This window comes from Silurus aristotelis (assembly GCF_946808225.1).
Source record: "Silurus aristotelis genome assembly, chromosome: 19".
NCBI lineage: Eukaryota > Metazoa > Chordata > Actinopteri > Siluriformes > Siluridae > Silurus > Silurus aristotelis.
This window is the reverse complement of record NC_139592.1, coordinates 22,631,644-22,649,286: the sequence shown is the minus strand read 5'-3', so window position 1 is coordinate 22,649,286 and position 17,643 is coordinate 22,631,644. Positions and strand designations below refer to the sequence as shown.

Genomic DNA, 17,643 nt, shown 5'->3' with positions numbered 1-17,643 from the left:
AATTCAATTTAACTCACTCAGAATTACCAAATTATACACAATTCTAAAAAAGAATCACTAAAAATTCTTCAGGGCTTTAAGTGTGTGTGTGTGTGTGTGTGTGTGTGTGTGTGTGTGAGAGAGAAGATCGGATCATTTTAGTGACTCGGTTCTTTGAATCTTTGAAAACATTTAAATCATCAAAATGAACGAATCTTTTTTTTAGTCATTTTGTTCATTTCGTTCCTTGGATCCTTTTTTATTACCAATTATTCAATAATAACAATAATCTCACGATTCGGAGTAAAAAAAAAAACTGATCTATTGCATTGTGTAGCGTCTATGGAAGCCACATGACAAAAGAACAAACGACTCACACCAGAGGACTCGAGCTGAACTACTCGAATCCTCTACATGACCTACGGAGATTTCGATCTCCATGCGTATGTGTGCAGTGAACTCCAAAACCATGAGCACAAGATGGCGCTCGTGTACTTCTAATATAATATCATGGTAAACTGGTAGGTAGAGCAGTGGAACTTCAGTGGTTAAAGCTCTGGATTTCTGCTCAGAAGGTCAGGAGTTCACACTGCTCCCTCTGAGCCCATGAGCGAGGCCCATGACTGGGATATGGGCTATACATATCAGGAATATCATCACGATCCCCTGTCTAATATTGTGTTAGTCCCCTTTTGCAAAACATTCGTGACCCATCGAAGCGTGAACGTCTTCAGCAGTTTGAGCTACAGGAGCTCTTCTGTTGGAATCGGACCACACGATCCAGCCTTCGCTCCTCACGTGCATAATGTTTCCCAGGATTTGCAGGAAATCTCACTTTTATTTATTTATTTATTTTTTTTTGCAAATGAGCTTTGGTCTAAATATTGTGTAGTATAGAGTTGATTTCAAACCAAAGCTGGATGAAGAAATGTCCAGATTGAGACAGACATTGCTTAAAATATAAAAATGACAGCATCCAGTATTTAAACGGGTGTAAATCAAAACTCGGGATTTCAATCCGAGTTCATTTTTCCATCCAAAAAAACCCCTAAAACTCCAAAAAAAAAAAAAAAAAATTACACAAGTTTCCTCAGGTTTCTGATTACTGTGGTGTAATAAAGTATCCGAAGCTCAACGCCGTATGGAAGCACATCATTAATTTATTCGTCAGTTGTTTAATAGAAAGTCAGGTTCGTTATATTCGTTCAGAAAACGCATTCTGATGATTAAACGCGTAAAAGCGCAACAAAATCGTGCACACAAATATGGTTAATCCGAACGTCTACGCAAACATACATGTACAGTGTATTTACATTTTGTTGCGATTTGTTCCGGGAGAAAAAAAAAGGCACACGGGTGAAGGTCCGGAGTCGGCTGTGAGGAACGTGATGTTGATTAGACGTGAGGAACTTGAACACAGAGCTTTTTTTTTAAATGCAGTAGACGGTAAATTCGAGGCTGGTGTACATACAAGACAGCGATAAGGAGTCTCTTGAACACTTTTCTGAGAAGAAAAAGAAAAACCTGTGCCCACTTAAAGGCTGAATTAATGCTGTATTAATAAAAACGGATTGCGGTTCCAGTGATCTATGAACAGAAGGCACTGTTTTCTATAGTTCAATAACCATTGGGTTGTTCAGAGATCGGTTTGAAAAAGCCAGCGAGCGACGTATTAATACTTTTCCAGCTGGATCTTCACCAAATTCAGAGGCACACAATAGTATGGGATGAATCCAGATGCTGAAGCTTGAAGAAGAAAATCCCAAACCTGTTCCATCATGACGGTGCACTATGAACATGTGCTTTCCATTGAATGAAGATCTCCTGCTATAGAACACCTTCAGGATGAATGTAAACGCTGACTGCACCCCAGGCCTCCTCACCTTCTCACCTACATCACTGAATGAGAACAATTTCCCCCCAAAAAATCTAGTGGAACATCTTCGCAGAAGACTAAGACTAATTGTGGATACACACAAAAATCATATGGTCAAATGTCCACAAACATTTGTCCACATTGTATACCTTCTTCACACCTCAACACTGGGCAACTCTGGAGACAAAGTAAGTTGGTTCTAGAACATTCAATGGAATCAAAGACTTTCCACTGAGAGATACACTATATTGCCAAAGGTTTGTGGACACCTGGTCATAAGTTTGGTGCTTTTTTGAGCATCACAATCCACATTTAGGCTCAATTAGCTTTCAGAATTCCCTCCACTCTCCCGGGAAGATGTTCCACTACATTTTGTAGTGTGCTTATGGATATTTGTGTTTGAAGTGTGTTAGTAAAGTCAGGTTCTGATGTAGGTGAGAAGGTGAGGAGGCCTGCTGTGCAGTCAGTGTTCACATTCATCCCAAAAGTGCTCAGTAGGAATGATATCTCTAGAGCAGATCTTCCTCTCCAGCCCAAATAAAGCAGATCTTCATGAGCACCATCATGCTGGAACGGGGGTCTAAAATTTTATGAAACCGCATCCTGTACACTTGTGTGCCTAAAACGTTGTAGTAACAGTTTGGAGAAGAACCACATATATGGAGGAAAACATTAGGTGTCCCAATACTTTGGTCCGTATAGTGTATATTATATTTAGCGCAAATGAATATGAACACAAGCATTTCAGCTCCAAAAGACACAGAATGTCCAGGAAAGTGGTTCACGTGGGGTTTATGAAACATCTCTTCATTCCTGGTCGTCTTCACGCAAACCTGAACAATGTTAAACCACCTGATGTTGCTTAGATAAACCCTGCAAATCTGGAATCATCTTCTTGACATTTGTTCGAGCTGTATGACGAGGTCCGATTATCACGGATCCGTCTGCTTTCTTTCCACACCTGAGGCGACTAGTGATTACCTGTGCCAGGTGTGTGGCGTAGAACCAAAAAAAAAGCGAGTTCCCTCCGATCCTCTAATTGCAATGCTGAATGTTTTAGAGATCGAAGGAAGTGGAGGAGGAGGAGAAGGATCAAAGGAGGAAGTTTAGCAGCTGGCTTTTTCATCCACTACTGTGAAAGTCTCCATGGGTTTCTTGCTCAGATCTCGAATGTCCTCCAGCAGGTTGGTGGGAGTCAGGACATGAGTGGAACCTGCACAGATGGAACAAAAACTCTTAATTTAAAATCTACATCTCATAGCAGCATAATCCTAAATATTTTTCCTACAACAGCATACAATGATGTTTTGCCATTTTTTACACCCGTTTATAGCTACTGAGACTGGAGACTCCTTCCGTAAAATGTTCCATATCTTTTTATCACCACTAGAGGGAGTCAATCGATAGTGGATTTCACCAATACTGATAGCTTGGGTGAATCGCATTTGCCGATAACCGATTAATCATTCAATAGGTTTTTTTAAATGGATACTGGATAAAAAAAAAAAAAGCATGACCATTGTAAGCATGACTGTTTGATTTATGTGCAATGGTAACGCATTAAAGTAAAATCCCCATTTGTGACAATATGCAAAGTTAATAAATTCCGTAGAAATGTTGTTCATTTGTTAAATTTTAAATACATTTTTTAAATAAATTTAGTTAACTTTAGTTAATACACTATGAATATTACCTGCAATATGTAATTTTTTCCTTGTTTGTATTTATACATTGTGTTGTGTATAGTGTGCAAGTTCCAAGGGTCAACTATCAGTGCTAGTGGTGCAACGGATCACAAAACTCACGGTTCGGATCACATTACGGCTTTTGAGTCACGAATCTGGTTTGGTTCCAGAAAAGTTACAGCAAGAGACTTTTCTGCTCCTCCGCTAGCCGTTGTTGTTAGCTGATTTACATGCCCAGTTCACGTGAACACATGACTGCTCTGTGTGGTTACGAAATTACTTAAAAAAGCAATATCCGCAGGAAAAAGTCTGCGATCATTTAAAAATTAAGATACATTTTTCATTTGATCAGCTGTTCTGCAATGTGGCTTTAACTCTAAAATGATAAAAAAAAAAAAAAAAAAGTCTTCTATAACTGAAAATAAAAAGTCACATTGCTGTGAATAAAACAGCAGCTGGTTTGTACTCACCGATGATTATCTCACAGGACTTGCTGGCTTTGGTGACCTCGTAGGCACAGCGCATCTCTGAGTAGCAGACTCCGCCCAGGATGAAGATGATAAGGCGCGAGCCGCTCCTGTGGTCGTCTGGGGAGTTCGGCTTAGGCTTCTGCCTTGCGCTGAGGAAAAGCAGGACAAATCGTAACGCTGTACCATACAGGATGACAAGTTTATACACACACCCCGACGGACACATTCATCACAAAGCTGATTAATAGGGTTAACGCTGTATAGCAGGAGATCTTCCACTCCCAACCATGTAAAGCAGAACGTCATGGAGCTGACTTTGTGCACAAGGGTACCATCATGCTGTAGGGTTTGGGTCTCCTGGTTTAAACCTTTATGTCACCACATCCAAAGAGCGTCCTATACATTTGTGGGCCTCTGAATTTCTTTGGGGAAGTACCACACAAATCTGGAAACGTCTCAACAATTTTCCTATTTGCTCACTAAATTACTCTGATTCTTAAGAATACGTTTACTCGTATCATGTACATGTGATCTATGGAAGAGAGAAGCGTCAATAAATCTTACCTCACGACTCTGTGAGCATGAGGGAAGGAACGAGAGAGACGTATATGAGCACGTATGGATCGTAATTGCCGATTAGGCAATCGATAGTTTTTAAAATTGATGCCGAACAAAAGACAAGCAAACATAACCCACTATGTAAAATAATACTGAACATGATTACAATAATAAAAAGAGAAAGAAAACAGTACTGAATCTTGAAAAGGTGCTAAATGAAAGAAATATGAATATATTAATTGGTAAATATAATTAATACATTTTTAATCAATAAATATTAATGCCGGTTGTGCAGCATGTAAACTGACAAAAACAATCAGCATGTGGTGTCATTGATTTACCTCTAGAGGCCACCCTTGTACTGTATAATGACAGCAGACAGGAAAAACTATCGGTATGGATTTTTGCCAATAGCCGATATTTACATAAATCGACTATTGATGCCGATTAATCGGCAAAACCGATGTATTAGTCGATTCAACTTTAAAGATCCATTAATGACGTTTTAATATCATGATACACAACCCGATGTTAAAAAGGATCAGGGTTGTGTTCGTGTGTGTCAACATTTGTATTGAAATAATTGTATGAAACAAAATTTATATAAATTATATTTTTAGTACAATGTATGTGGACCTGATTTACAGCGAAAACACGTGCTAATGACGAGCGGTGGCTGGATTACCTCACGGCTCGGGATCCGTTCCATGCAGCGGGACACTCGGACTGGTGTGGCCAGTCTCTCGTGTCCAACTTGTTATCGACGGCATCCTGCCACAAAACACACACACACACACACACACAGTCACCAAGATCACATTTCCTTGCTTGCTTTCTCTCTATCTTCACAATCTCCTAGGTGATAAGCTGAATAAATTATTTGGCGATTGTGGCTATGATTGTGGGCTTCTCGGTTTTCTCGCTGCTGTGCGATTAAAAGGGCAAGCGAGGTACGTGATATGTGTGATCAATCAGACACACTTCCACACCCTCGGTCCCACCGGACCAGTGGCCTGGTTCTCAGGAGGAAATCAGCTCCAGCATCACATCATCTGCAGCCAATCGCGTGCCAGGCTGAGTTTCAATACAGCAAGTCCAGTGTGAAGGTTCAATAGCACCGTCTGCTATTAGTGATGGATCTCTGCAACGGTGTCAAAACAGTGAGCTGGATCTTGAACTTTGGGGAGTCAAATCCGGCGAGTAGGGTGGGAAGTGAGCTTGTGTTGTTTCTGAGAAAAACACACGTCTGAGGAGAGCTCCCGATGTACACAGGACGATGTCTTTTGGCACATTGACTTATGAAGGTCAGTGCTCCCTGTGACTGTGTGTGCAGCCCCGTGCTGCCATGTTATGAAACTAGTCTCAAAACTTTTTGAAACCTCCTCGTACGTCACCCTATAGACGCCAGCTATAAATAAATACAAAAACTTAAGTGTCATTATTTAATACATGAAAAAATACAATGAGTAGCAGAATGTTGTGGCGTAAAAGAAATGAACCCCTGCAACAAGGGCGATTGAAAAAATGATCCTCGTACCAGGAACTCCTAATCACACTATACCATCGCTGATTATGTTCCTGTTTTGCTATTTTTAGTATCTACTTCCTTTCCTGGCCAAATTTCCTATTCTACAGTCCTACTTGCTAATGGTAAAAACCAGAGTGGCAGAATGGTGTTGAGAAAAGTAAACAGCTCACCTCTATCACATCCTTGATAACCGGCGTCCATCTTGAAAGGTTGTAGGTCTCCTCCTGGGAGCGATCTCTTCTAGCCAGCTTCCGGGAGCAAAACAAGCTTGACTGCAGAAAAGCACAAACGCGTACGTGTAGAAAAACGGAATTTTTAGCCATTTAAGAAAATGTTATGGACAAATGAATAGAATCCCCCCAAACCCACTTTACCGAGCTGATAATCGGCACCCCTAACTCTTTCCAGTTGGTGATGTACTCCCGCTCTGTCTCGATCTTCACGTGCTGAACCAACTTGTTCAGGTTCTCCTCGGTCGTCCCTGTTTTGAGAAAAATAAATAAATAAATCACACATCGTTCAGAGAGCATGACCAGCTTCAGCCTTCTCTATGCGTGCTGGGTGAAATGCAGTGAGATGAAGCACCGTTGAGGCTGAAGATGTACAGCAGTACGGTACGGATCTTGTCGTGGGTGCTGTAGGGGTGCAGAAGGATGGGCAGCAGCGTCCTCATGGGGTCCTTAACCCTCAGACCTTCTACGTCTGAACCGACCGCAAGGTCCTACAAAAACAGGAATGTACACTTAGGGCAAAGTCAGACTGAGTTAGTACGGGCTAATCAATTACACAGAACAACAAGTGTGTGTGTGTGTGTTATATATATATATATATATATATATATATATATATACACACATATACATATACACACACACACACACACACACACACACACACACACACACACACACATATATATATATATATATATATATATATATATATATATATATATATATATATATATATATATATATATATATATATATATATACACATACATATACACACACAGTACAGACCAAAAGTTTGGACACACCTTCTCATATAAAGAGTTTTCTTTATTTTCATGACTATGAAAATTGTAGAGTCACACTGAAGGCATCAAGGGCTATTTGACCAAGAAGGAGAGTGATGGGGTGCTGCGCCAGATGACCTGGCCTCCACAGTCACCGGACCTGAACCCAATCGAGATGGTTTAGAGGTGAGCTGGACCGCAGAGTGAAGACAAAAGGGCCAACAAGTGCCAAGCATCTCTCGGGGAACTCCTTCAAGACTGTTGGAAGACCATTTCAGGTGACTACCTCTTGAAGCTCATCAAGAGAATGCCAAGAGTGTGCAAAGCAGTAATCAAAGCAAAAGGTGGCTACTTTGAAGAACCTACAATATGACATTTTTCAGTTGTTTCACACTTTTTTGTTATGTATATAATTCCATATATAATTCCACATGTGTTCATTCATAGTTTTGATGCCTTCAGTGTGAATCTACAATTTTCATAGTCATGAAAATAAAGAAAACTCTTTGAATGAGAAGGTGTGTCCAAACTTTTGGTCTGTACTGTATATATATATATTTATTTATATTTATATTTAAAAATAAGCACAAAAAAGGGAGGATTTCCGCTGTACCTGCTCCGCCTTGCACAGCTTCTCCACTGAGCTCTGGAACCTATTCATGCAATCCTCTGCTAGGGTGAGATGAACGGTTTTCTGGGAAGAGGAAAAACAGAGATAGGATCAATCAATACGTTTTCGCAACGTGACACGAGCCACAATAAATATGGAAACGTGTGTACTGAAGAATAGGCATCACGCTGTACACTTCATGCATTAGGAATAAGTGTTTATTCAATTTATTTAAAAAAATTACTTAGGTTTTAAAAAAAAATACAAAAAAAACTTTTATACAGATTTTATTTCTATTTTTCTTATACGTTTTTATTCCGTGACAGAAAAATACATCTGTTATGTGCCAAAGGGTAGAATTGTGCCTATTAAGATACCAATAGTAGTTAATAGTCTTTCGATTCAGGGTTAGAAAATCATAAACAGCTTTTTAAAAATGTATGAAAGGGTTAAAGTGCTTTTTACAGGTACCTCATGTCCCTGAACTGCACAAAAACTGAAGCAAAATCGGATTTGAAGTAAAGACAATGACTTCGGATGTCATGTCCTGTTTGGCTGGACAGAGCAAACGTTGGTCCACACGTGCAGCATTTGAAACAATGCTAAACACAGGTAGAGATTTTATGTGGAAATGGAGGTCAGGGCAAGGCACCGATCGCATCTCGGCACTGAAAGGAAACCTTCCAGGAAGTGTTCTGCGAAACCAGGAGCGTGGCGTGCGAGTATTAGGACACATGTCCCCAGACACGGGGCCAGGAATCAGGCGATACGTACCTGAGTGACCTGTTTACGGAACGAGGGCATCTGCTTCATGAGCTGGGATAATCCTCCTATTGAAATCTGATGTCGGGAACAAAAGAACACAAAAGTCTGAAATGAGTCACGGGGCAGAGAGAATCTTGACCTTAATGGGATGCTAAACAAGAAGAAGTGCGTACCTTTCCGTCAGGCTGCTTCTTGTTAGCCGCGATCTCCTTCACCAGTTTGGGAATTTGCCTGAAGGACGACGAAGCATTTCATTAGAAAAGTGTCATTTGGATCATTTAATGCTAAAGCGAACTTTGCAGAAGCGGTGATTTTCAACCTAATGTACAACCCCAATTCCAAAACTGTTGTGTAAAATGTGAAGAAAAACAGAAACGCGATGATTCGCAAATCTCATAAACCCGCATTTTATTCACAAGAGATTGAATTGAAATTGATGACTGCAACACGCGTCAAAAAAGTAAAAACAGGCTCATGTTCACCACGGTGTAGCATCATGTCTTCTTTTAGCATTCTGTAAAAGTCTGCAGGAATTCTGGGAGAGGAATGTTGTCCCATTATTGCCTGATTTAGAGTTTGTTGCCGTATTTATCGTTGAGATACTTTCAAAAAGTCTGAACTGCAGGCAGGCAATTTTTTTTCTTAAAATGGTACGTTTTCTGAAATATTTGATTTTTGTATATTTCGATTTTTTTTGTGTTCTGTTGCGAGATTTGCATTCAGTTTGTATGCATTTTACAGCAAAAAAATGTCCCAACTGCTTTGGAATAGGGGATGTATTTAATCACTTGCGGCGATAGTTACTCACGCGGTGACCTCGGCGATGTGCATGTGTCGCAGTTTCATCCAGAGCTCATCATGTTCATTCAGTAAAGCTTCTTTCTCTGATCCATCCTTCCCTTTATACCTGGCACACAAACCACATGCACGTTTCAGTTTTCTGACTGACTCTTTGACTGTCTCACTGACTCCGACTCACAGACTGACAGACTGACTCATTGACTCACTCACTCACTAACTCACTGACTCACCGACTCACCGACTGACTGACTCATTGACTCACTGACCGACTCATTGACTCACTGACCGACTCATTGACCGACTCATTGACTCACTGACCGACTCATTGACTCACTGACCGACTCATTGACTCACTGACCGACTGACCGACTCATTGACCGACTGACCGACTGACCGACTGACCGACTCATTGACTCACTGACCGACTCATTGACCGACTGTCTGACTCATTGACTCACTGACCGACTGTCTGACTCATTGACTCACTGACCGACTGTCTGACTCATTGACTCACTGACCGACTGTCTGACTCATTGACTCACTGACTGACTGTCTGACTCATTGACTCACTGACTGACTGACTGACTCATTGACTCACTCATTGACTCACTGACTGACTCATTGACTCATTGACTCATTGACTCACTCATTGACTCACTGACTGACTCATTGACTCACTCATTGACTCACTGACTGACTCATTGACTCACTGACTGACTCATTGACTGACTCATTGACTCACTGACTGACTCACTGACTGACTCATTGACTCACTGACTCACTGACTGACTCATTGACTCACTGACTCACTGACTGACTCATTGACTCACTGACTCACTGACTGACTCATTGACTCACTGACTCACTGACTGACTCACTGACTGACTGACTCACTGACTGACTCACTGACTGACTGACTGACTGACTCATTGACTCACTGACTGACTCATTGACTCACTGACTGACTCATTGACTCACTGACTGACTCATTGACTCACTGACTGACTCATTGACTCACTGACTGACTCATTGACTCACTGACTGACTCATTGACTCACTGACTGACTCATTGACTCACTGACTGACTCATTGACTGACTGACTGACTCATTGACTGACTGACTGACTCATTGACTGACTGACTGACTCATTGACTGACTGACTGACTCATTGACTGACTGACTGACTCACTGACTGACTCATTGACTGACTGACTGACTCACTGACTGACTCATTGACTGACTCACTGACTGACTCACTGACTGACTGACTGACTGACTCACTGACTGACTGACTGATGAAAGGAATCAGGAGCACAGGTCGTATGAACGTTTTTGAATTTTACATCTTTCACTGCGCACATAAAATTTAAATAAAAACTGAATTGATGTCTTTGTATCTCAGAGTGGATGAATATATAATTAAAGAGAAGACTATACTTGTAGGTGTCGTTGCTGATGGGTATGAGGTCGTAAGCCATCGCCTGATACGTCAGCTCGTGGAGAATCGGGCTCACGGTATCGAACCCACGGTCCACTATGATTAGCTGAGCTTGGGTCTTTTCCTAAAGTGCAGAGGTCACACGCAGTTAAAGGAGAAAAAGTCAGAATGGTGCAGTGAAAGAGCATTAGGAGAGAAATACAGGCAACCTTCTTCTTGCTGTCGTCGTCCAGCTCGTAATGTCGTGCCAGTTTCTTATCCACGAGCTCGGCCAGCATTTTAGCATAATCCAATCCTGAATCCCTGCACAAAAACATTAGCGTTTGCGAAGCAGGGGCCAATATTTTCGACTTCATTACTACATTCCCTGTCATAACTCCTGCTCCTGATGTGTGATACCCCGAGAAGCCATGTTTTCACTCACTTCCTGTATCGGACGCCGGGATACTCGTCCAGGGTGGCGCACAGACTGACAATTTGATCTGCGATGCTCTCGAAGGTGGTTCCTCGATCCTGACTGTTAGGGCTGTAGATGTTTTTGAAGGCCTCTGGTTTATCACAGGTGAACACCTGCATACACACACATTCACACACACTTTTAATTAAATGCAACCGAATCAAATTGAAAAAGAACAAAAAGCAGTGTTCAATACTTAAGATTACTCATAAAATAACCAGGAGATTAAACCCCAAGGCCTCCCCAAGCAGCCACAAATTGGGCCCTAGAGTGAGGCCCTGAACCCCATCATGCATTAGTGGTGGTGTATCATGGCTGACACTGTGCTCCGGCCCCAGACTGAGAATAGAAAGAAATTCACGGCGCTATACAGACAAACGTTTGTGGACACCTGCTCATAAGATATGGTATGTGCTTTTTGAACATCCAAATTCCTCTGAATTTTGCTGTTATAAGAACCTCCACTCCTTTGGGAAGATGTTCCACAAGATCTCAAAGATTTGAGCTCATTCAGCCACAAGGGTTCAAGTTCTTCCCAAATGTGTTCAAAAGGGGTTGAGGTCAGAGCTCTATAACAGGCCACTCGAGCTCTCCAACCCATATAAAGCATATCTGTACACCAGTACATATCAGTGAAAGGGAAATTCCATTCTACTGCAACCAGACACCCTATACAACAGTCTGAAACCACATATGGCTGGAAAAAAGTGTGTAAATTGTCCTACTACTTTTAAAGTGTATACATGACCTAGAAGGACTATCATTATAAAGTAATGTAATAACAAGGTTCTGCTTAACGACTGAACATGTGCTCAAAAGAAGGAGATCATATTAAACACAGGTTCGATAAACGATCAACCGCAACCTGTAATATTGTGTGTTCCACTTCCTGCAGTCAACACACTCCCTGAGAAACTGCAGTAACACGTGGCCTGAAGGAATTTCTGTCGTTTCTCGACTCAGTTCCTGTACTTCTGAGTAAAGGAACTTCCTGATATAAACAAGGCTAAAGAACCTGCTGGTGTTTGGCGATTTCTAAAAAGCGAACAACGTTCCATGGTTTGGAGTGGAAGATCTCCTGCTATAGAGCTATAAACCCTATGGAAAACCTGATGAATGTGAACGCTGACTGCTTCAGTGTGGAAAGGCCTGAGAGACATCACACGCTACAAGACACCGTCCCACAGCTCTGTAGGGAATTAACAACTGGTTGATCACCTGAATGAGTTTTACTGTAGATTTGTACTGTAGATCCTGGTCTCACACCATCAACACCTCCTGTACTTCAGATTTTCACCAGCCTGTATGAGAATCTTTAACAGATCACTGGAACTGTGTGAAGTGCCTACCTGCTTTAGATGTTCCTCCATCATCCCCATCACAAAGAAACCAAAAATCGCTGGACTTAACGACTACAGACCTGTTGCCCTAACATCTGTGGTCATGAAATCATTAAGACTGGTGTTGACTTATTTGAGGGACATCACTGGACCCTTGTTGGACCCCCTGCAGTTTGCTTACTGAGGGACTTACATGGAACTGCACTTCATCTCGCAACATCTAGACCAGGGGTGCAAACACTTTTTCAGCATGCGAGCTACTTATTAAATGACCAAGTCAAAATGATCTACCTACTATAAAAATGCATAAAGAAATATCTATTTTACGTCATGCGATCTACCCACACTACCTTTTCGATCGACTTGTAGATCTAGACCACTGATCTATCTAATCGGGGATTTATGTGAGGATCCTGTTCATGGACTTCAGTTCGGCCTTCAACACCATCATCGCAACACTAACCCAGCTCTCTGTTCTGAGCTCCACCTGTCAGTGGATCAAACAGCCGTACTATCAACACTGGTGTCCCCCAGGGATGTGTTCTCTCCCCACTGCTCTTCTCCCTCTACTGCACCTCTACAGACCTCATTGATGACGGTGACGAGTCTGCATACGGAAGCGAAGTTCAGCAGCCAGCTGTCTCCACATTTTACTGATCAAAATCTGTACTTTTTTTTGTGCACTAATACTCAATTTATTTTCTTTATAAAAAATGTGCAATAACTTTTACATTTTTTTTTTCATTTAAAAAAAAACAAAAAACAAAAACGGTGCAACTGAAAGCTTCTGTCCCCAAAACAAATTCCTTGTAAGTGCACATGCAATAAAGCTCTGATTTCCGGAAGTGCGAAGCCTGCGACACACACTGGAGAGTTCGGGGCAATAAAGATCTCCTACTTACTTGAGTCTCTAAGGGCAGGAAGGAGATGTTGATCTCTTTACACACTTTGATGTACTTTGCACAGAACAGTTTCATTTTGTTGAAAAGGTCATCCGGACAATCTGGGAATTAAATAATGAATCATTACATTACAAAAAAAGAAAAGAAAAAACACATGTACATTATATGGACAAAAGTATTTGGACACCTGACTGTTCCACCCATATGTGCTTCTTACCCCAAAATATTCCCACAAACTTGTGGGCACACGATCGTTTCTGGATGTGGCACAATCACATTTTTCATTCGCTTGAACTGGGAGACACAAACCTGTTCCATGACAATGTACAATCATGTGCACAAAGCCAGCTCCATGAAGGTCTGCTCTCCATGGTTTGGAGTGAAAGATTTCCTGCTGTAGAGCTCCAACCCTATTGAACACATTTGGGATGAATGTGAACGCTGACTGCACCCCAGGAACCTTCTCAGGAACCTCCAAACCAGACTTTACTAATGTCTGAATGAGCACAAATGGAGACCAGATGTGGAATGGGATGTTCAAAAAGAAGAGCACATACCACTCTTATTATCAGGTGTCCACAAACATTTGTCCATACAGCAGGGTATAGAATACATAGAGGAAAATTACATTAAACACATTTGCAGGGGAACGAGAGATTTTTGAAGGACTTTCCGATCCAAATCCAGGGTTTCAGGGTTCAAATTTAAGACTCTGCGGAAACCCTGAAATCCTACAAATACACACAGGGGTGTGTTTCGTGTGGAAACGTCCAGCATAGGGCATAAACACTTACAGTCGGTGAAGTAGATGTACGCAGATTTATACTTGGGTTTGAGTTTGAAGTCGTTTATGAATGCATCCACACACTGTTGGCACAGAAAAACACACACAAAAGGAATATTTTCTTTACACAATAAATGAACACAATATACACACACAAATTAGCCGACCATGCAGTACAGACCTTGGCAGTAGGAGACATGAAGTAGATGGCCTTCATCTCCAGAACCGGCTCTCTGCTTTTGAACAAATCCTCCACAACTGCAAAACAGGACACACACACACACACACACACACACACACACACACACACACACACAAACACACACACACATCATCATTACTGTTAATTGGTGGCACTAGAACAAATTAAAACACCAGAGTAACTTCTGGATGAATATAAAATAATACAATGAATTCTAATGGACTCCTGCTGGCCAATCGGAGTAAAGCATTTGACCCATGTGACCTTCGTGCGCTTACTCGTGATGCCTTCGGACATCAGGTCGGACATTTTGCAGCACGACGACAGCAGCCGTGTGGTGAAGCTGTCCAGCATCATGATCTACATGAAGAGCATACAAAGGACACACACACACACACACACACACACACACACACACACACACACACACACACACACACACAGAGAGAGGAAATGTGTCAATCTAGGCAATGAAGGAATTTTTTTAGCATACTGTATGATTTGTTTTGCAATCGAAATTTAGATTGAAGACGTTCACTCACCTTCCATACTTCCGATTTCCTGCAGTCTGCGATAATAGTGTCCTTAATTCCTGTGTGGTCACGAAAAAATAACAAATAAATAAATCATTAATACACCCAAATCCAAAAAGTATTGGGACACCAGCCTTTGCCATCCATATGTGGTTCTTCTGCAAACTTTTCCCATTAAACATGGATTGTTTAGGACGTCTTCGGATGTGCTAGAAATAAATTCTCCCTCCACTTGAACCACGAGACTCAAACCTGTTTCAGCATGTCAATGCTCCTGTGCACAAAGCCAACCCCATGAAGATCTACTTTCCATAGGTTGGAGTGGAAGATCTCCTGCTAAGAGCTATTGAACATGATGAATGTGAACACTGACTGCACCCCAGGCCTCCTTACCTACATCAGTACATGACTTATGCTATTAATTAAAATCAATACTTTTGTTTGAGATGTTCGGAAAATTGTTTCGTGTCGTATCTGTGATTTGTTTGTTAGACTGCGTGCTGCACAAAGAGCGCTATATTATATTTACCATTTATAATTTATTCATTATATAATTATATTTATTCATGAATATAGTGATATTTATTTCCACATTTTCATGATTCAGTTCGATTTTTCTTTTTTCACTCAGAAACAAACAAAAAAAGCTGTTTCTTCTCCTTTTTCTGCTTTAAACCAAAAATGTTATTAAACCAAAATAATTACAACATAGTAACTTTATTCCTTTTTTTTATTATTGTGCTGACAAAGTAAAATTGTAATAAGTTTAATAAGATAATTAATGTAAAATAACAACAAAAAAGGCATAAAAAACAAATTATTTTGCTTATGAATATGCATGCATATGTAATTAGGACACGCCCAATCCGCATATATTATGCACATTTATACGCGCATGCGAAGGGTGTTGTTTATACTGTGTATAAAATGTGCGTATTCACACACTTGTGTTGATTCTTTTCCCAATTTCCATGACAGCTCTAGTTTTAAATTTTTATTTTGCATTAAAATTATATTTTGAATTAATTAACACGCTAAATATTTATGAGTAAAATAAGAGTTAAGCCACGTAGTTCTGCCGACGGAAACAGAGGTTGATTAAAGTGCTACAGACTGCGAATTAAAACAAAAAAAGACAATTATACTAATAATAATATTTAATAATTAAAGTGTTTTTGAAAGGTGATGTCAGAACACAACAGGAAACACTGTTGCTGCCTTTTCCATTGCACGTACCGAAAACTTCCGTATATATATTTACGGATATTTTGTGGGTCTTTGATAAACAACACGTGGAGGAAACTCTACTAAATAATCTATACGCAGCATCTTTAAAACACATTTAATAACCAAATAAACTTACGTTGCCAAACTATTTTCTTTAGTCCGTGATCTGTCCCAGCTGCCATTTTGCTTTTTTTTTTTTTTTTTTTTTTTTTAACGCCCAGGCTCCGAATACGTAATTGCGTCATTATTGTGCGCGCGCGTTTGCGTGCGCGTCCGCGTGGCACTAGCGTTCCTACAGTACAGTGGAGCACAGTGCCAACAATTATCCTATGAAAATGTCCTTTCTTCATAGAAACAACTTCGATAATAAATGTCTAAATGATGCATTATACCCCCCAAACGTCACTGTATTAAAATGGAAGTTAACATAGTTCCTCTCATTTAGGATTTAATATATATATCAGCTACAACTTGTTTGTTTACCCGCAGGCCTTCAGTGGTGTCCTACCTGACAATCCACCTCTTAATACCATCATTATAACTCCCCGGCTATAAAAAAATATATATTATAGAAAAACGCATTAGAACAGAATTTCATACAGATAAATTGAATATAATTTCTAAAGAAACCCAATGAACACAATTCATCATGTCTCCTTTCACTGTAGCCACAGCAGCACCGCCCGCATACATCATCTCTAGCAGATTTAACCTCATAAAACTATCCTAGGTTTTCTGTTCATTTCTGTCCATTTCTCTGTGCATTAACGTCTTCCTGGGAATTTCAAAAGGAGGCGGATGTGTTTTTGTGCAAATTCTACAGAAAAGAAATCGCAAATGTATCCATGTTCTTGTAAATGTCTTTGTAAGTGTATCTTTGACCAAATCAATTTCTTCTCCTAAGTCGGCCATAATGGAATGAAACAACAACAACAACAACAACAACAAAAAGCTATTAAATCCACACAAACATTTATTCTGAAACATATATTTATTACTGTACAAACTTAAATCAGTAAACAATTAAGAACAAAAAGAAATCTAAGATCTAAGCATCTAAGCAAATAATAAGTATAACTTTTTATTAACTTATAACTACTACTACTACTAATAATAATAATAATAATAATAATAATAATAATAATAATAATAATAATAATAACAGCCAAATGAATTTAAAATGACATTTGATTAAGCAGGAAACTTAAAAAAAAATATTTATTTGTGTATTTAGAAAGTTTGTGGTTCTGTTCTTTTCAATGATAATGATGATGATGATGATGATTATTATTATTCATTCATTCATTTTCTTCCGCTTATCCGTAATTCGGGTCGCGGGGGCAGCAGTCTAAGCAGGCCCCCGCCTTCGACTGCTGCCCAATCCTCACAGCACCGTCCCTTACGGTCCCTCCTGCAGGTGGTGAGCCCACGGGAAGGCGGCCCCACGTCACTCCGACGTCACGGACCTT

General features: G+C 40.4%; 1 protein-coding gene across 2 annotated transcripts; it reads right to left on the bottom strand.

Annotated features, from left to right (window-relative positions):
• Nucleotides 1–1,121: 1,121 nt before the first annotated feature.
• Nucleotides 1,122–16,422, bottom strand: stxbp3 (syntaxin binding protein 3). 2 transcript variants are annotated; one of them, XR_014530245.1, is made up of 20 exons: nucleotides 16,311–16,422; nucleotides 14,957–15,006; nucleotides 14,693–14,774; nucleotides 14,394–14,470; nucleotides 14,223–14,295; nucleotides 13,429–13,529; nucleotides 11,154–11,299; nucleotides 10,939–11,032; nucleotides 10,729–10,853; nucleotides 9,298–9,396; nucleotides 8,663–8,720; nucleotides 8,499–8,564; nucleotides 7,728–7,808; nucleotides 6,682–6,817; nucleotides 6,471–6,577; nucleotides 6,267–6,368; nucleotides 5,254–5,339; nucleotides 4,011–4,159; nucleotides 2,330–3,068; nucleotides 1,122–1,841 (listed from the first exon to the last, which is right to left on the bottom strand). XR_014530245.1 is itself a non-coding variant. In XM_083521392.1 (19 exons), exons 1-19 carry the CDS (start codon nucleotides 16,417–16,419, stop codon nucleotides 2,962–2,964), a joined length of 1,848 nt encoding a protein of 615 aa, XP_083377518.1. In that variant the 5' UTR covers nucleotides 16,420–16,422; the 3' UTR covers nucleotides 1,122–2,961. The 2 variants fall into 2 exon arrangements, 1 of the variants encoding a protein (XP_083377518.1); XM_083521392.1 differs by having other exon boundaries at nucleotides 1,122–3,068.
• Between the last annotated feature and the right edge of the window lie 1,221 nt (nucleotides 16,423–17,643).

Bases quoted from the DNA above. Each gene is read 5' to 3' on its own strand.
- stxbp3 (XM_083521392.1), bottom strand. From the start codon at position 16,419: ATGACGCAATTACGTATTCGGAGCCTGGGCGTTAAAAAAAAAAAAAAA. The intron at 6,369-6,470 runs GTAAAGTGGGTT...GCTTTTCTGCAG, and splicing joins GGGTGCCGATTATCAGCTCG to TCAAGCTTGTTTTGCTCCCG. The intron at 5,340-6,266 runs GTGAGCTGTTTA...GTTTTGTGGCAG, and splicing joins TTATCAAGGATGTGATAGAG to GATGCCGTCGATAACAAGTT.